The sequence below is a fragment of the Dipodomys ordii genome, unplaced genomic scaffold (genome assembly GCF_000151885.1).
Source record: "Dipodomys ordii isolate 6190 unplaced genomic scaffold, Dord_2.0 Scaffold2, whole genome shotgun sequence".
NCBI classification, from domain to species: Eukaryota; Metazoa; Chordata; class Mammalia; order Rodentia; family Heteromyidae; genus Dipodomys; species Dipodomys ordii.
The window spans coordinates 10,987,017-11,007,684 of record NW_012267218.1 but is presented as its reverse complement, the minus strand read 5'-3'; the positions used below and the strand labels follow the sequence as shown (position 1 = coordinate 11,007,684).

At 44.5% G+C, this 20,668-nt stretch overlaps 1 protein-coding gene across 1 annotated transcript in view; it reads left to right on the top strand.

Moving 5' to 3' along the window:
* Positions 1–20,434, top strand: part of Kcnk13 (potassium channel, two pore domain subfamily K, member 13) — a 64,249-nt gene extending 43,815 nt beyond the window's left edge. Inside the window, exon 2 of the mRNA XM_013014789.1 lies at positions 19,551–20,434. Within this exon, the coding sequence (XP_012870243.1) occupies positions 19,551–20,434 (884 nt within the window). The remainder of the gene's footprint in view (positions 1–19,550) is intronic.
* The last annotated feature ends 234 nt before the right edge of the window (positions 20,435–20,668 follow it).

The following is a 20,668-nucleotide window of genomic DNA, read 5'->3' as shown; positions in this document are numbered from 1 at the left end:
GGTGGATGTTCTTCGTGGCAGGTAGTGGTTACAGAAACAGCTTTCAGCTGTGCACGACATTCCTACAATGCATCATGTTATCATGATATTAACAATACTGCCGTGTATAAACATGAGGTCTTAATTAGGTTCCATGGAGCCATTTTTCTCTGGTGCCAGCACGTGCAAGGAAGTGGCATCATTCAGTCAGGCTCAGCCTGGTACCTAGAGCTGTTACAAATAATTGTATTTATTTCTTGCAGGGTTACTGACACCGAGTAATTGGCACGAGTTTAAGGTGCACAGCTGAACGCATGCACATGCTTGCATCCATGAAAAAAATCTTGGTGCAGATAATGAGCATATCCATTATTCTAAAGTGTCCTTAAGCACGACTTCTCAATTCACTCCTTTCTTCATCCCAGGAAACCACTGACCTGCTCACTGTAACTGTTTTCTAGAACTTGTGGAATTAGAATTGCACAGTATTCATTCCTTTTTGACTGGCTGCTTCCACTTAATACGATCCTTGTGAGATTTGCCTGTGCAATTGCATATATCCATATAGGTTATTTTTATTGGCTATCCAGTGTTTTAAGCAACACTTGGTGACCACATTCTCTGTTTCCATCTGTATTGCTTTGACAGCATGGAAGGTGGAAAGAAGTATTGTCCTCTGGGCTCCTACCTTCTCCAGCTGAGCCATGTGAGGCATGCAGATAAAAGATTAACAAGAAAAGTAGACAAGTTTATAAATGTGAACGTCATGTTTACTTGTGGGGACACTCAATGAATTAACTCCAGGGGGTGGTTAGAATCTGGGCTTGCGTGGCATCTTAACAAAAGAACAATAGGTTTTTAGGGAAGTGAGCAAAGGCTTTGAGTTTCTACGGTGGAATATTTTGGAAGATCATCACATATGCGTTTTTAGACAAGTTCTTCTGTCTGCTGTCTCTTGATTGATAAAGGTTTAGAGTTGTCTCCCTTGATTAACCTTTGCCCTTGTGGTAGAGAAGGGGGGAACTGTTATAAATTTATAGTAGTATCTCCTTATCTGCAGTTGAGCTTTTGCTATTTTGGTTACTTGTAGTCAACCACAGCCCACAACGACTAGATGGAAAATCCCAGAAATAAAAAATTCATAAATGAAATTGCATGATGAAATCCCATTCCAGCTAGACTATGAATCAGCCCTACATCCCAAGTTCCTATGTTGTATTTGCTGCCTTCCCATTAGTTATTTAGTAGCCATCCTGATTGTCAGTTGGGCTGTGTTCAAGTAACTCTAGTATTATTTAACAATGATCCCAAAGTATAAAGGTAATGATGCAGAGGAGGCATCAAGGCATAACACGTGCAAGAACAGATCAACTTTGACACTGTGGAGATTGGAGGAGGAGGTTCAGGCACCCCCTGAAGGTCTTGAACTGCATCTCCCACACTTTGAAGATGGTGGGGAGGACCAAGAACTGTGATTCTGTCTGCTTCTCGGTTATCCTTGCATATTCGGGTGTGGGATGTTCTGCTACTGCTGTCCTCTAGAAGCTAGATGTCTCCCAGAGACATGCAACATGGGGAATGCTGGTTCCCAGGATGTTTGTGTTGAGGTGATAGGGCCTCCTGAGAAATACACAGCTTGGAAGGGATTTTTCAGGACCCTGGTTAGCTCCTAGGAGAGTTCAGAAGCACAGGGCTGGCCTCACCCAGTCTCTCTCTGCCTCTGTATTTTGAGATGTGAGTTCTTCCCATATGCACTCCAGCCATGGCCACGTACCTTGCATGACACTGCTGGAGGCCAGCTTCAAGCCTCCAAAGCTGTGAGCTAAGCTTTTTTTCTATATAAAATAGCTTCTAGGGGTATGATAGTGCAGTGTTGACAACTGACTAATACAGCTATGCTTTGGCCCCATTGTAAAAATAATCAACCAACCATGTCTATAGGATTTACTTCCAGATTCCATTGAACTCCCCTGATCTATATATCTACACACAGACATACAGACAAACCACATTATCTTTATACAAATATATTACCTACATTATTGCAGCCATGCTGAAATCAAGTAATATAAGTCTCTGACATTGTTCAAAGTTTCTTTGGCACTCCACATCCTTTGCATTTCCATGTAAGTTTTAGAATTAACTTGCAGATGCTATGGAAGTAATTGAATTGAATTAATTGGATTGAATTGTATTAATATATCAATCTAGGGAGGATCTACATGGTAAAAATATGATCTGTAAAACATGCATGATGCCGAGCACTGATGGCTCACATCTGTAATCCTAGCTGCTCAGGAAGCTCAGATCTGAGGATCATGGTTTGAGGCCAGCAAAGGGAGGAAAGTCCATGGGACCCTTATCTCCAACTGACCAGCAAAAAGCTGGAAGTGAAACTTTGGCTTAAGTGGTAGAGTGCTAGTCTTGATCCCAAAAGCTCAGGGATAGTGCTCAGGTCCTGAGTTTGAGCCCCAGAACACTCTCTCTCTCTCTCTCTCTCTGTCTCTCTCTCTCTCTCACACACACACACACATCACATCATATCACATATGGCTCCTCATGTGTTTAGGTCTGCTTTCATTTCTCTCAGTAAAATAGAAGTTTATGTAGTCTTCACTATACAAGTCTTGCACAACTTTGATGAAAAATTTCAAACATATACATGTATACATACATATAGATATATGTGTATTTACAAGTGATCTATATGTATATGCATATACATATATACCCACACGCACACATATATGTATGGTACTGGGAACTGAATACAGGGCCTGGCACATGCCAGGCACTCACTCTATCATGTGAGACACACTCCCCGGCCCTTTTGTTTGCATTTTGCTTGTTTGTGACATAGGATCTCAATGAATTTGTCCAGGCTGGCCTCAAACTCACCATCCTCAGTACCTGTGTCTCCCAAGTTACTAGGATTACCACATTGACCCCACTTTTACTTCTGATGCTATTGTAAATAATATTTTTATTTACTTTTTAATCATTCACAGCTAAATTTAGAAATACAATTGCATCTGTGTCCTGTCACTTTGTTAAATTCATTTATTAGTTCTTGGGAGGGTTCCCCCCCCCAGATTCCATTGGATTTTTACGAAGACGTAGCTTTTGTGAAGTCCATGCTACTTATTTCTTTTTTTGTCTCTCTTTTTATGTTTTGCCTGCCTGACTTCTATCCACCTCTCTCATGATGCCAGAAAAGAAACAGAGCAGAGATGCTGACCTCATTTTTGTTCACAGTGGCAGTTTTGCTGTCATCAAATGTGATGCTGGCTGTGGGGTTTTTGTGCTTACCTTTCAAGGCAGGCCACGTCTATTCCTGTTTCCTGAGAATTATCACCATGAATGGATATTGGGTTTTCTTGAATGGTTGTTCTGCATCTAGTGAACAACCTTGTGGGTTTGTTTGTCCTTGGAGTTGGTTTATATGGTTCATTAGATAAGTGGATATTCAGATATTAGATAAATGGAGCATCCCAGACATAAATCATCTTTGATCATAATGTGTTATCCTGTTTTTGTCTTGTTGGATTTGTTTTGCTAAAATTTTATGAAGAATTATTGTGTCTGTGCTATGGGAGATAGCAATATGTAGTTTCATTGTATTTTCTTTTTCTTTCTTTCTTTTTTTTTTGCCAATCCTGGGGCTTGAACTTGGTCTGGGCACTGTCCCCGAACTTCTTTTGCTCAAAGGCAGCACTCTACCAGCCATAGTGCCACTTCCAGCTTTTTCTGTTTATGTGGTACTGAAGTATTGAGCCCAGGGCTTCATGCATGCTAGGCAAGCACTCTACCACTGAGACACATTCCCAGCCCCTGTTATATCTTTTCTTTATGGTACCATAGTACTAAATGCACAGGATGAATTGGAAAGTGTTCATTTCTCTGCAATTTTGTGTAAAACTGCTATTATTGATCCCTTAAATAAGAGTGATCACCTGTGAGGTCAACTGGGCCTGTGGTTTGTAGGAGATTATTTTTAACCTCAAATTCAATTTCCTTAGAGCTAAGATGCTTTGTGTTATCTAGTTTCTCAGTGAAGTTTGATGTGCTGCATTTTTCCCCCAGAAAAAATGTCTAAATCACTCATAATCCCTCTCCCCTTTTTTGTTGGTTGTGGGGCTTGAACTCTGGGCCTGGGCGCTGTCCCTGAGCTCTTCAGCTCAAGGCAAGTACTCTACCACTTGAGCCACAGGGCCACTTTCTGTTTTCTGGTGGTTCATTGGAGATTAAGAATTTCATGGTCTTTCCTGCTGGGGCTGGCTTTGAACCTATCCTCAGATCTCAGCTTCCTGAGTAGCTAGGATTACAGGCGTGAGCCACTGGCACGTGGATCCCTTATTATTTTTAATATATAGGATCAGGGGTGTTGCCCCCTCTCTCATTCCTGGTATGGGAGCTTCTGTTTACTCTTCTTTTCCCCACTGCATTCAGTCTGCCTAAAATTAAATCAACTTTTAGTCACCTGCTCAAACAACCAGTTTTTTGTTTCACTGATTTGTCTCATGGCTTTCTCATTAAAATGATTTTTTTAAACTTGTGCTCTAATATAGTCATTATGTTCTATATACACTGTGTAAAAGTTGAACTATGTAGCTTGAGATGGAGAAAGAAGGGGAGAAAGATGGAAGGGATGACATTGACCAAGATACATTGTATAATATAATAGATATTTACATAGCATTTACATTGCATCAGGTACTACAAGTAATCTACAGCTGATTTACAGTGTATAGAAAGCCAGATTCCAGCGGCTCATGCCTGTAATCTTAGCTAGTTGGGACTTTGATATCTGAAGATCTCCATTCAAGGCCAGCCAAAACAGATAAATCTTCAAGACTCTTAAAACAACTGACAAGAAGCTAGAGGTGGAGGTGTGGCTCAACTGGTAGAGCACCAACTGTGAGCAAAAAAAGCAAGCAAGAACACAGTCTTGCGTTCAAACCCCGTACTGGCACAAAAATGAAAGGGAGAGGGGAGGAAGAAGAAGAGAAGGAGAGGAGGGAGAGGAAAGAAAGAAGAGAGAAAGACAGAGGGAAAAGAAAGTGAAAGGGTAAGAAAAATGAGAGGAGAAAAGGGATGAGGAAGTGGGGAAGGAGTAAAGAAGGAAGGGAAAGAAGGAAGCAAGCAAGCAAGCAAGCAAGGAGAATATAAGAGAATGGGTATCAGTTATATGCCAGCTCATGAAGGCTTGAGCATCTTTGGCTTTGAGTATCTGAAGGGGTTGCTAGAACCAATCCCCCATGGATATACCAAGGGACAGCTTCATATGCATCCTACTAGTTCCTAATAGGAAATCTAGAACAATTGAGAGGATTAGATCTTTTATTTCACCAGCCAGCAGTCCTGTGGGATAAGTGTTCCTATTATCATCCCGTTTTACCAATGAAAGGACTTAGGTGTGGGGGAGGTCACCCAGGAACAGCTCCACACTCTTCTCCATGACATTCTCCTGGCTCAGGTGTAAGGTCCTACCTTTCTCAAGCTGGATCCTTCAGCTCTAATCATCGTACCTCAAGCACCTCTTTCCAGCCCAAGCCAGTGGCTGCATTTTCACCCCTCGTAGTATGCACGTTTAGAAGCTGGATAAAGCAATGCTCATTCTCTGTACAAACAAATGTTCACAAACGCATTTGCTGGAGTTCAAGCAGTGAGAGATCTCATGGCACCAGGCACTCCTATTGGTGCTATTTCAAAATAATTCATGCTCATTTTGAAGATTGTGTCTCATACTGCAAGAATCCGAAATACCATCTGGACCATCCTACTCATTAGAAATACAATGTAGCCGAATCTGAGCGTTCATCAGAATCTGATGCAGTTTGCTAATTGCAATTGGTCTCTACTATCTATTGCAATCCCACATATTCATGGAACCAAACAATCGGCTGCACCTGGGCTACCCTTTCTAGACCAATAGAGTTGTCCCGCTTCCTAGTCAAGCATGCATAACCAAGGGAGAAAAGGAAATGCCAGCATTGCTTTCTGCTGTAAAGAATCAGATGGGACTAGTCGTGAGTCCCTACCCTGCACAGCCCTACTGCTGAGATTTGGCCCCTTGCCCAGGACTGAGCTGAACTACATCAGGAGGGAGGTAACCACAGCCAGAGCAGTCTTGTCAGTGGCTCAGAACAATGAGGACTTGAAAACCAAGATCCAGAGTTCAAGCCCCAGGACGGGCACCATAAAAAAGAAAAATGGAAAAAGTGATGAAATAGTGATGATGCTTACTCAACCTTGGGAATATGTGCTGTACACTTAAAAGTGACTCAAATATAAGTTTTATTCATGCATATTTCACCACAATAAAAAGCCAATAATAAAAAGGCAAACAACCAAAAAATACAGACAGTGGGAGAAAAGATTCCCTCCTCATTATCTACAAAAGCTTTGAGCCGGGGTTTGCTGTGACAAGACTTGTACAGCATTCATATGAGGAAATTACAAAATTTTACCAAGACTCATTTTTAAAAGGGTTCTATAAATGGAGGCAGGGACACTGTGTTCCTAGTGGGGAAACTCAATTTGGTAAGGATGTCATTTCTTCACAAATGAATCTCTAAATATAAGGCAAAAAAAACAATCAAAAGCCAAATATCTTTTCTGGAACATAACCAAGATTCTGAAGCTCATCAGAAAAACTGAACATGAAATTAGCAAGGACAGTTTTGAAAAGAAAATGAGGAAAAGGAGGAGGTGGAGGAAAAGAGAGGGAGAAAAAAGAGAAATTGAGAGGAGGGACTGTTCATGTTTTGGGAACTAGCTCCATCCTAAATAGTAATCAATGTATCAGTGGAACAAAATGCAAGACTAAGAGACAAATACAAAGATATTGTCCTGGATAAAATGTGCTGTTTGAAGAGAGTGGAAAAAGAATGGACTATGCTAAAAATGACAGAGAGCCCCCGCATGACAAAATTGTATAGAAGTGCTTGTACATCCTCAGCACAAGTAAAAATATGGATGAGCTGTGGATAGCATCAGTGTTAATACTTTGGTTGAGATATTCACTATGGATTTAAAATGTCTCTTTGGGGAGGGGGGAAATCTGGGTTAAGTACTTCTTACAAGTACATGCTAGCCTGCAGAAATTACAATTAATGTCAAGCTAGATGCCAGTCGCTCACTCCTGGAATCCTAGCTACTCAGGAGGCTGAGATCTGAGAATCATGGTTCAAACCAGCCCAGGCAAATGTGAGGGACCCCTATCTGAAGTTAACCAAGGCTAGAAATGGAGGTGTAGCTCAAGTAGTGGAGTGCCAGCCTTGAGCAGAAAAGGCCAATCCAGAGCATGAGGCCTTGAGTTCAACACAGTACTGGCTTGGCATTCAGTAAATAAATGCACTCAATAAATAATGTTATATCCCTGTGATTTAAGAGGAATTAAGGATTACATCATCTCTAAACATTAGAATCATAAGTGAACATGGATATATCCTCAGGATAAGAAAAAACTTTCCCTCCATAGCCAAAAGGACAAGAAGAATTTGATTGAAAGCTAAACTTCTGCACAGCAAAACAAAATAAGAAAAAATGAACATGAAAGACAAACGTAGGTTGGGAAAATATTTGCAACCTGTGTAAAAATAGAGATAACTTCCTTAGAGACATGTGAATAGCTCTTATAAATAAGAAAAATGATACACATCTTAGTAGACAAGTGGACTACAGATGCAAATAGGCAGCTCACAGAAGACCAATAAATAAGTGAAACAAGTAAACAATTGAGCAGAAACTGGTAGAGAAAGAAACTATAAGTCTTAGTTGAAAGAAGCAGAGTGGTGATGTCTAATTTACTGGTAACCATTACCTTAGTGTCTGGCATATAATAGATGCTCGATAAATGCTTGTTGGGTGCATGGATGGATGGATGGATAGATGGATGGATGCATGCCTAGATAAATATGGATAGATGTATGCATGGAAGGTTGGTTGGTTGGATGAATAGTTGAATGCTTGCACAGAGGGGTACATGCACAGATTGATGGGTATAGACCCATGCATGAATGATTGGGTGGATGAATGCATGAACAATGCATGCATACACTGATGGATGCATTCATGGATGATTGGATGGATGGATGGATGGATAGATGGATGGTGCACAGATGGATGGGTACACAGATTGCAGAAATAAGTAGAAGAGGAAAGTAGAGATATCGAAAATGATTTTAAGGAGAAAGGGGACAGCTTAGATGCATTTTTATTGTAGAGCCTATTATGCTAGTAAAACTAGCAATGATGTCATGAGTACAGCTCTTTGTTCTAGAAAACCTCCAGGATACAGCACTCAGATGGGAGGGCCATCCGTGCTGTCTCCAGTGCCCTTTGCTTTCTGCGCTACTCCTGCCTCCTTCTCTTCCCCAGTGGATCCCAGTGCCATTGTGATTTTCTAGACACACACTGTTTTTTGCCACCACATGTGGACCCCGTGAGCCTAAATGTGGTGATGGGCATGAGCGGGGCACCGCAGACGGTGGGTGGCCCCAAGCTCAGGCCAGCACCGCAGGCCTCGTGCTTGCTCTCTTGCGTCAGAAGTTCCAATCTCATTTCACATTGATACTGCTGGTTTTTTGTTTGTTTTGTTTTGTTTTGTCAGCTGTGGGACTTGAACTCTGGCCCTTAGCGCAACCCCTGAGCTCTTCAGCTCAAGATGAGCACCCTACCGCTTGAGCCACAGCGCCACTTCTGCTTTTCTGGTGGTTAAGTGGAGATAAGAGTCTCACAGACTTTCCTGCATGAGCTGGCTTTGAACCAGATTCCTCAGATCTCAGCCTCTTGAGTAGCTGGTGGCATGAGCCACCAGCGTCCAGCTTCTGCTGTTTCTAAGTAACTCACTAAAGACTCTGGCATTTGTATTATCAGCTCTAGGTTCATAGAAGCATTTGAGGTCATTGTCTTCACAGTGAAAAAAATGAGTGCTAATTCATTCTTTCCCTGTGACTAGCTAATATACCACACGAGAATTGTTTCCATCATTTTCTCTGGCAGTGAAATTATGTGTATCCTATTTACTACAAACATCATAATGCCTTTTTAAATGGGCTTCTCACTGGCTTTGGGCAAAAGGAAAGATGTAATTTCTTTCTGGAACTAATAGTATCAAAAATTAAACATTTTAAAGAGATGGCCCCAAAAGAACTCCCTTGAAGATTGGTTTATTACAGAACAATGATTCATTTAGATACCAGTCCAGACAGTGCCTCTAAAAAGAATGAAATTTGAAGTTGTATATGTCTTTAGCACTAAAGAAATGGAAGGAAGCCAGGTGCTGGTGGCTCATACTGATAATCCTAGCTATGTAGGAAGCTAAGAGCAAGAGGATTATGGTTTGAGGCCAGTGTGGGCAGAAAAGTCCCTAAGACTGTCTCAATAGAAGAAGTTGGACATGACGGTAAGTGCCTGTCACCCCAGCTATAGTAGTAAGCCAAAAAGGGGGGAGGGGAGTCATAGTCCAGTCACCTGCCTAGGTGGAAGTGAAGCCTTATGTTAAAAATAACCAATACAGCCGGGTGCAGGTATAATCACACCTGTAATCCTAGCTACTCAGGAGGCTGAGATCTGAGGATCATGGTTCAAAGCCAGCCCAGGCAGGAAAGTCCCTGAGACTCTTATCTCCAATAAACCACCAGAAAACCAGAAGTGGCACTGTAGCTCAAGTGGTAGAGCGCTTGCCTTGAGCTGAAGAATTGAAGGACAGCACCCAGGCCCAGAGTTCAGGCCCCACAAACCTCCCCCCCCACACACACACAACCAATATAAGAAAAAGGGCTGACATCATGGCCCAGTGGTAGAGCATCTGTCTGGCAAGCATAATTCCCTGAGTTCAAACCCCAGTACCATCAAAAATAAAAGAGGGACAGGGAAAGGGAGAAAGAGAAGAGGAAGGGGAGAAGGAGGGAGAGAGAGGAAGGAAAAGAGAACAAAAGGGAGGGAAGAAAGAAGCAGAAGAGAGGAAAGGGAAGGAAAACAATTTTCTGAAGAGACCTTTGATCCACTGTCACACCAAAAAGAGAGTTAGTCCCCCATGTCTAGGACACTGTGGAGAATGCAGTGGAGTTGACAGTGCAGTAGAAGGGTGCTGAGTGATAGGGAATAGGCATGGACAGCGCATGCAATGACGCTGTATGTGAAACATCTATTCCAAAGCTTAATGACGTGGCCATTTCTTTTCACTCCTGGGCTCTCCCTTCCTGCTTGCTTCAGCATCATCTACACAAATTAAGTCATACAAGTGAAAGAACCATCCGTGTTTGGTAGGTCTTTGCCTTTCAGGCTGGATTTCTGGGAGCTCTGAGTCCCCCAAAGGGGCTTAAGTGACTGACTGGGGTGATGGAGGGGGGAGAGCCGGGTGGGGCAGAGATCCAAGCCAGGTGAGCTGAAGAGCTCAGCCTCACCTTCTGTGTACACTGCAGGTGATCCGGGGTCTCCATCCCTGTCCAAAGCACCAGACGATTGGAAAAGGCAGGTAGAATGACAAGACATTGCCCGGCAGTCCTTCACACTAACTCAAAGTGCCTCAGGGCCAGATTTTTCTCTCCCTCTTGTGGAAGGAAGCAGGGCGAGTTGGCTCAGGCTTGTACTCCTGTGATGGTAGCATTTCACCTAATGGGACCATCTCTTCGGAGTCCGGGGGAGGGCAATTTGGTTCAGAAGAGAGCATAATTATATCTGCTTGCTTTTAAGGAGTAGTTTCAAGATTTAAAAGTGAAGAAGCCTGGAGATAAGTACACCACGTGATTACCTCCACCGCCTTCAACAAAGGCAGAGTCAGAAATCATGACAGCGTTTATGGGTTCCAGCAACAATACTAGCAAATGTTTGGGAGGGGGTGGGGGAATGAAGCTGGAGCTAGATGTCCCTGTGATTCAGTGTCTCCCTCGGGGAAATGAATTTTTAAAACTTTCTCCTCAGCAGCTGGTGCAGTCTCATCCCAGGAGGCCAGTGCTTAAGACTCTGGGACTATAGGAATAACCAATGTGACCCGCCATTCATAGCAAAGTGCATAATTTAAAGACTCTGTCACCTCCCGGTTGTCAGCTTGTCTAGTTAGAAATAGTGATAATCTGTGTGTTTTCTCCCACTCATAAACTACCTCTGGTGAAAGAGCTGGAAGCCCCCTGTCGTGCAGAAGTTACCTGGAAGATAGTTTGATCTCTTCGAAGATTTCATCATCTTTTGTCGAAGATGCCTTACAGTTATTAAAATGATAGGGGAGTCATAACCTTAAGAATATTAAATTCCAAAAATATCCTTCACTGTAGGAAGATCTGGAAACTTCTGCACCCATGGCTGTAACTGCTGAAAACCAAAACCAAACCTGAGTGGATATACGGCTCTCCGCCCTCCACCCCCGCTCCCTTGCTACTTTGAATCAGCCCCTGGCATCTTTGTTCGTTGAGAAATGTCACCGGTAAATTTATTCTTCAAGTAAGGGATGGAGAATATAGCTCAGTGGTAGAACACTGGCTCTAAAATCTTCCCTGAGCAGATTTGGTTATCACCTTCTACAAACCAACCCTGTCTCTTTCCCAGCTCCCTGACCTGAGCTGGTAGCTGGCACTGGCCTCACAATCAATATGGGTCCTGGTTTACAATGTGAGTCTGGAGCCTGGCGACGATGGCTGTGATCCTAGCTATTTTGGAGGCTGAGATCTGAAGATGGTGATTTGAAGCCAGCCCAGTCAGGAAAGTTTGTGAGACTCTCGTCTCCAATGAGCCAGTAAAAAGCTGGAAATGGAGGTGTGGCTCAAGTAGTAAAATGCCAGCTTTGTGTGAAAAAGGACAAGCCAAGAGACTTTACCTAGGCCCTTAGTTCAAGCTCCATTAACTGGCACATGTATGTGTGCACGCACACACACACACACATTGGTTTTCTTGACCTACTCCACCTTCTGAAGTAAATTCCCTTTGGGTAAGTCCTGGCAAGTGCAGGCTTAACAAATTCCTGGAGGAATTATTTCCTCACTGCAGTTCAGTAGGCGATCTGCATTTTCTTCTACCACCCTCAAGCTGTTTATTTGAAGCTGTAAGTAGAAGTGCACACAGATCTATCCTCCCTCAAGTTTGACCGAACTACTTTGTCTTTTACAGCATCTGCAAGAGATCCTGAGAAGAGATTCACTTGACTTTATAAACCTGGGTGTCAGCTGGGCTCCATGGCTCACACCTGTAATACTAACTACTCAGGAGGCTGAGATCTGAAGATCACAGTTCAAAGCCAGCGCAGGCAGGAAAGTCTATGAGACTCTTAGCTCCAATAAACTACTCAGAAAAAGCCAGAAGTGGCGCTGTAGCTCAAGTGGTGTAGAATGTTAGCCTTGAGCACAAAGATGCTCAACCACAGAGCCCAGGCCTTGAGTTCCCAAGTCCCAAGACCTGCAAAAACAAATTACAACCTGGGTGTAGTTTCTAGGGCTGTATTTCCTGGACCAAATTAGAAGCCCCTGGAGGGAAGAATCTGTCTCCTAGCTGCTGCTCTCTGCCCCGCCCCCGACCTTACACAGTCTGAGAAACCTCATTTAACTGTATCAGAAATGCCTGCCCCCCCCCACAGCTGAGTGGTGATCTGTCAGAGGAAGTCCTTCTTGACCTTGAACACATGACCTTGTATAGTAATCCTCCATCTTTAAATGTTCTCTTCAGAAAACTCGGACTTCGCAGATATTTGCATTATATATTTAAAGAGTTCTTCCTAACTGTAGAAGATACTAAGGGGAAATAAGCAGAATCACTGTTGTCTTCAGACCAACTCAGGCCTAGCCGTGGGGCATCTTCATTCAATATTTGTAGGATGAAGGAATCAACTTCAGAAAATATATCAGTGTAGCTATAGATAGCACAGGCATTAAAATGCTTTCAGCACAGCCAAATCACAGCATGTCTTAATGGTGACTTAGTCATGGGGAGGATGTCCTATCCTATGGGCCCTGAAGTTTAGAGATAGGACAGTTCAGAGACAGTCACTTTGGTGGCTTTAGAACTGATTTAAATGGCTGTTCCATTTAGTTATTCCCTTGTCATTTGACATTAAGGTTCCTGAAGGTTTCCAGGATTAAAACAGAAACAATGACCCTCCTTCCCTTGGACAACTAATATATGCTAAACCAAAACAGAATATACAGAACTGGGGCAACACAGCAGAGCGTGTGTCTAGGAAGCAAAGTGAGATGGTGAGGGAAAAGACCAGGGTCCCCACAAAGCACAACCCTCTCCCCTCCACCCCTATGGCACTCCTTTCCACCAAGCCTTGCCTCCTAGTGTGTCTACTCTCTCCCAGTAACACCATTGGCTAGCAACCAGGCCTTCCTTACATGGCCTTTGGAGCTATTGGACATTTCAGATCCAAACCAGAACTCATGGTGAGCTTCCTTATATATAGTCACATGTCTGATGTCTGATTATTTAGGGGAGAGGGCAATATTCTTTGAGGGGGGGAGAGAGAGAAAGAGAGAGTCATTTTTTAAGCCATTATCTCCAAATTGCTTACAGATAATTTGTGTCGATTTCTGAGAACACTCTCATTATGCACAGTCCTCCCCTCCCTCGCCCCCAGTCCCCATAATTGCTTCTGTAAATATTCTGATTAAAGCCTACAGGACACATTTATCCAACAAATTAAGGCATGAGAAATTTGAGAGAGAAAAGAACAGAAGAGACACACAAAATGCGCACCTTGTTGGAATCCTGATTCATACAAATGAGCTAGGACAGGACATGGCTGAGGAAGTTGAGCAGGGGCCAGGCAGCATTCATGCTAAGGAATGATCAGTGCCTTCCCTCGGGGTGCTGATGGCACAGTGGTTATCCTGGCAAAATCAAGTCCTTATCAGCCTCGGGTACGTCTTTATTAATGAATGAAGTGGTATTCTGTTGAGATGTACTTTAGAATACTCTAGTAATGAAAAGGGGTGGGGTTGCTGGCCGCTGGTTATACATGCCTGTAATCCTTGCTATTCAGGAGGCTGAGATCTAAGGATCACAGTTTGAAGTCAGCCTAGGCAGGGGCAGGAAAAGTATATGAGATGCTTATCTCACTATTACAAAAAAAAAGGAAGTGGGATTGTGGCTCAAGTAGTAGAGTGGCACTTAAGCAAAGGATGCTCAGGGACAGTGCCCAGGCCCTGAGTTCAAGCCCCAGAGTAGGCACAAAAAGGGGGGTGTTGGAGTAGGAGAAACATGATGTATGCTGTAGTTTGGATCTGGAGTAGCCCCCGAGGTTGTGTTAGAGCCTTGGTCTCCGATCTGTGGTACTACTAGGAGGTGGCCCTACTGTGCTTCTACTGGGAGGAAGTTGGGCTACGGGGGATAGGCCCTTGAAGGAGACTGGGACCACAGCTCTTGCTTTCACTTCTCTTCATTTCCTGGCTACCATGAAGCATCTTCCTTCACCACACCTCCCGCCATTGATATACTGCCAGTTCACATGCCCCAGAGCCACAGACCAAACAACTGCAGATGGAAATCGCTGAACTGTGTGAACCAAATAACCTTTGTTCTCTCTTTGTTCTCTCTTTGATTTCTCTCAGCCATTTTGTCACAATAATGGAAAGATGAGTAAGGTAACTGGCAAAATGTTGGTCATGTCTGAATTTGGGAAATAAGGGTTTACTTATTCTACTCTCTCATCTTTATGTCTATTTGAAAAATCATATATTTCATTTTTTCACCATTATTCACGTTGGGGGGAAAAACAAGCAGCTAAAAGTCTGAGAGACTCTAGACTTTGCCCTTCCTCAAACTTTGGTCTTAATGAAGGGCTCCATAGAGTCAACTTTGACCTTGAGTTCCTGGTGGCTTCCTCCCACAGTACCAGGGAGCCTGGATTGGAATGAGAAGCTGCCTGAAGACATATCTTAAATTAACATATCCAAAATAGACATGACCTTCACTGACCTCCAAACCAACATCTCTGTGTCCTTGGACCTCACGCAGCTCAGCTGCTCCCAGACTTGGGGTTGAACATAAATCAGATCCTTCCAGGCTTTTCTTTTTTTTTTTTTGGTCAGTCGTGGGGCTTGAACTCTGGGCCTGGGCGCTGTCCCTCAGCTCTTCAGCTCAAGGCGAGCGCTCTACCCTTCCAGGCTTAAAGCACAGGGAATGAATTATATATTCACAGCACCACCCGTGACAATTTGTTTCATTTATTGCACCTAAGAAAGAGATGGAAATGCATGAGGTGAACAGGCTTTAGATTGATTTAATTATATGATTTGAACAGACACTCCATACATTCAGCAATATGTATTTTATTTTTTTATCTTTTTATTATAAAGGCAGTGTACAGAGAGGTTACAGTTATGTAAGTCAGGTGAAGGGTGCATTTCTTTTTGGACAATGTCACCCATTCCCCTGCTCTCTCCCAGTATTTCCCTCCCACCCCCACCCACAAGTTGTATAGTTCATTTTCAACCTGATGTCTAGTATCACTGCTGCACTTGTTCACCCTTTGTCTCTCCATTTCTGTGTCCCCCCCACCCTCCCAAAGACAGATAGTTGAACAAACAAGACAAAAAAGAAAAGAAAAAACAGCAAAGAAAAAAGAAAAAAGCCACTTATTTCCATTTCCTGGAATTCATTTCAATAAATACTATTTTATATGATCAGAGGCATATAGGCATTGCATTTTTGTGTTCCTCCAAGAAGAAGTGTATATTTTAATAAGTAAAAAAAACTGTTGTAGGTTTTCAGCTTCAAATAACAGCTAATTTCTTATGATGCTGGTACCTGATTTGGTGGTCACTGTAGTCTGGGTGTCTATATAAAGCATGGAACTCTGAATGCCCAATTTATTTCCTTCCCTCAATTCTACTAATGGCTTGTAGACATGAAAGTGGCTTGCACTCAGCATAATCAAGCTAGGTTGCAATTCCAGCTGTATGACTTTAGGAAGTTACTTAGCTTTTATAGGCTCCTCTCCTTCTGCCAGAAGGGGTATCACATACTAGAAATACTACTCTATTGGCAGTACTCCTTTCCCAGTACAGCAGTCGGGTTTCATTGTTATAACAAAATACTTGAGGCTAGGTAACAGTATGAATAAAGAGGCTTACTTTGTCTTACACAGTTGTAGAGATCCAAGGTTGCAAGGCTGCATCTGTCGGTGGCCTTGTTACAGACGGGTTGAGGTGTGCAGATCATATGGGGAGAGAAGGGAGCAAATGGCCCTCATCTGGCCTCCTCTCTCTCTCTTTCTTTCTCTTTCTCTTTCTCTCTCTCTCTCTCTCTCTCTCTCTCTCTCTCTCTCTCTCTCTCTCTCACACACACACACACACACACACATCTCCTGAGGCTTGAACTCAGGGCCTCGGGGCTGAGCTTTTTTGCCCAAAGCTAGTGCTCTACCACTTGAGCCACAGTCCCATTTCCACTTTCTTGGTAGTTAATAGGAGATGAGTTTCATGGGCTTCAATGTCTAGGCGGGCTTCAAACCTCAGTCCTCAGATCTCGGCCTCCTGAGTAGCTAGGATTACAGGCCTGAGCTAGCGGGCCCAGCTGGGTCTCTCTTTTTATAAAGCCACTGACGCCTTTCACTGATTGTTTCTGAATCTTCTTCATTTTCACGAACTTTTTCCAGTTTCTGGGATATTATAAGGTTAGCAGATGGCCTGGATGAGTGTTTCTCCTTTGCTGTCCATCGCTGGCTGTGTTTGGTAACAGGAGCAGTGATGCTCTCTGGTCTCACAGCTTTGGAGTTGTGACGCCTCCAGGCCTTCACTTTGCTGCCTCCCTAGATGGGTAAATTTTGCAAGCTCTCTTGGTTCCAACAGTTCACTGGAGCAGAGAACTCAAATTGCTCAGATAGTGAGGAACTAATTATACTGGGTTTAAAAAACACGCAAAACCATTGTTTTCAGCTTAGCTATTATACTTAATTCTCCACAACTTCAACAATCTCAATTGCAGCTTAAGCTTGGAAGTTGGAATTAAGGAACCTAACAGGAGAACAGACAGCAAAATTCTTTATAAAACTTTATAAAATTGCACTTCCAAGCCGGGCGCTGGTGGCTCATGCCTGTAATCCTAGCTACTCAGGAGGCTGAGATCTGAGGATCACGGTTCAAAGCCAGCCCGGGCAGGAGAGACTGTGAGACTCTATCTCCAATAAACCACCAGAAAACCGGAAGTGGCGCTGTAGCTCAAGTGGTAGAGCACTCGCCTTGAGCTGAAGAGCTGAGGGACAGCTCAAGAGCTGAGGGACAGCGCCCAGGCCCAGAGTTCAAGCCCCACGACCGACAAAAAAAAAAAAAATTGCACTTCCAGGGCTGAGGGCACTTTGATTTTGACAATAAGGATTCCCAAAGGAACCAGAGCGCTGTGATTATAGGCTCCTACCTATAATCCTAGCTACTCAGGAAGCTGACATCTGGGGATTGTGGTTCAAAGCCAGCCCAGATAGAAAAGTCTATGAGACTCTTATCTCCAACTAACCACCAAAAAGCTGGAAGTAGAGCTGTGGCTCAAGTAATAGAGTACCAGCTTCAAGCAAAAAAAGCCTATCAAGAGTATAAAATACCTAATTCAACCCCCAGTGCCAGGACAAAGAAAAAAAAAAGGAATTCCCAAAGGAGAGATGATGGTCTGACTTAGTTCTTTCTACCACCAAAACCCCAACCAACTCCTAATGGATTGCTTTCTGTCTCTCAATCCTTCTTTACCAAAGCATCCCTCCCATTCCACTCCATCCAGCAAAAAGCTGAACTCAGGAACTTCCTTTCTTCTAGTTCCGAGCTGTTCACTTCCTACCCAAATGTAGCTCTTGGCGTGAAGGGATTTAATTGGGGAGCTGGATGTTCCTACAGAAGCGCATCTGGAGGGGTTGGCTCAACCTCAGGAGACCGACAGACTGGTCCTAATCCCACAGGCTCATACATCTCAAGCTGTAACATGACATCCACTGGCTGAGCTTCAGCCACAAGGAAAGGTCTGGCTTGAGGATAAAGAGGGACCTTCAGGAAGGGAGAATGGATGAGTCCTTTAGATCCCAGTAAAGAGAGCCACTAAAGAAAGTAAACTTAAAAATAGAGGAAAGTGTGGTGAAAAAGCAGATTTGATCTGAATAAGAAACTGATTCCAAGGATGCCTGCCTGCTCAGCTCCCCGCCCCTCCTTTTTTTTCCCACTAAGGCCAGTCCTTTAACAAACCAGACAGTTGCCATGCATTGTGTCATTTGCTGGAAGAATCGGGGTCCCTCCAGTGGGAGTGGGCTGACCTCCCAGCCCCTTCTGACAAATGCCATGTGTATCAATGGTCTGTTTTACATTTCTGGTGATTTTGCTTATTGTTTGTTTGTTTGGCTTTTTGTTGGTTGTAGGGCTTGAACTCCTCAGGGCCTTGGTGCTGTCCCTGAGTTCTTTTTTAGGCTAGTGCTCTACCACTCTGAGCCACAGTTCCACTTCCAGATTTTGAGTGGCTAATTAGGGATGAGTCTCGCAGGGACTTTCCTGCTTGGGCTGGCTTTGAACAACTACCCTCAGATCTCAGCCTCCTGAGTAGCTAGGATTACATGCGTGAGCCACCCGTGCCTGGCACATTTTATTTTTTTATCTTGTCTTGTGGTAGGGTCTCACTATATACCCCAGGCTGGGCTTCAACTCAATATACCTTCATCCTTTCCTCAGTTCCCCAAGTGCTAGTGTTAGAGGGATATACCACTGCACCCAAGTTTATCTATATTTTCTTAATGACACACACAGTCTTACAAGATATAATTTTAGCTACATGTCTGTGTACTTAGGTAGAAAAACAAAGTAAGCGGAAATTGAGAGACATTTTATGTTTCATCAACTTGTAACACTCCACACCTCTGTTGTCACCCCCAAAGAGTTTTGTCTAAACTGAGAAGATCATGGGTGATTTCTCACGGTTACCTATACTGGCATATGTTTCCAGTCTGGATCACTTCCACTATACCCCAACTAATACACACACATCTTCACCTTCAGCTCTCCCTGTGGGGTCTTCCTAGAGCCCCACTTGTGAGGGGGCTCCCCCTTGGCACCTCCCATCAAACCCTGAACTTCCTCTAGCAGATCATGAGCCAGACCTGTGTGAGGACATGAACCAGATCCATCCAGCTCTCTATGTGTTTGTGGAATGCATGCATTCTGATGGATCTATAAAGCCTTTTTTGTTTTTGCAGGAGCCTCTGTCTCTGAACAAGGTCTGCTGCATGTGATGTTTAGGTTGCATGCCATTCAAGAGGGGACGAGGAAGCTGAAATCCAGCTGCATTTGCAGCACTGAGCCATTCCCCCCCCTCTTACCCCCCCCCCGGCCCTTCCTGGCCCAAGAAAGAGATTTCTTTTTCCGCGTATAGATTCGTAGCATATGGGCTTACAGCAGCGGGGCTCGGTGCGCAGAGCAGCACCAGTAGGCACTGGTGGCAACAGAGGTGGGGCGCTCCCCTCTCTTTGTCAGAAAGGGCAAGACTGGGTTGGGTTTTTTTTTTATGACAATTGCTTCAGGTCTTTCGTGCTAATCATCAAAGCCATGCCCTCCACTCGTCCACATGCCAACCCTCTCTGACTCTCTTCTGATTTTTTTTGTCCCCTTCAGGGTTTGGAATGACGACCCCGGCGACAGTCGGAGGGAAGATCTTCCTGATCTTCTACGGCCTCATCGGGTGTGCCAGCACCATTCTCTTCTTCAACCTCTTCCTGGAGCGTCTCATCACCGTCATCGCCTACATCATGAGGTCCTGCCGGCAGCGCCAGCTGCGCAGACGGGGAGCGCTGCCCCACGACAGCCTGAAGGCCCCCAGGAAGGGCGAGGCGGACAGCCTGGCGGGCTGGAAGCCCTCGGTGTACTATGTCATGCTGATCCTGTGCTCGGCCTCGGTGCTCATCTCCTGCGGAGCATCGGCCCTCTACACTCCTATGGAAGGCTGGAGCTACTTCGACTCGCTCTACTTCTGCTTTGTGGCTTTTAGCACCATTGGCTTTGGGGACCTGGTCAGCAGCCAGAACGCCCAATATGACAACCAGGGCCTCTACCGCTTCGCCAACTTCGTCTTCATCCTCACGGGCGTCTGTTGCATCTACTCCTTGTTCAACGTCATCTCCATCCTGATCAAGCAGACGGTGAACTGGATCCTGAGGAAGATAGACGGCCGGTGCTTCCAACAGTGCCAGCGGAGACTCCTGCGGTCCAGGCGGAACGTGGTGATGCCGGGCAACGTGCGCAGCAAGGGCAACATCTCCATTGAGACGGACGGGGTGGCGGAGAGCGACACGGACGGCCGTCGCCTCTCGGGGGAGATGATCTCCATGAAGGACTCCAACAAGGTCTCGCTGGCCATCCTGCAGAAGCAGCTGTCAGAGATGGCCAATGGCGGCCCCCACCAGCCCAGCACGCAGGCCCTGGATGATGAGTTCTCGGGAGGCGTGGGCGCCTTTGCCATCATGAACAATAGGTTGGCAGAGACCAGTGGGGACAGGTAGAAGCGGGGCGGGGCCGGCGCGGTGGGCGGAGCGAAGCTGAGAGGCCATGGAGGATGTCATTCACTGTGTGAGTTCAGCTCTGCCTCTCTCTAGTCCCCACTTCAGGAGCTGTTTCCCATTAGTCCAACCCCAACTTTCAAAATTTGACCATAACCCCAACCGAAACAGCCACCGTCCAGGTCTGGAATGAATGGGAAGCTTCCTCGCCCAGGTCTTAACGGTTGTTCTTCCAGC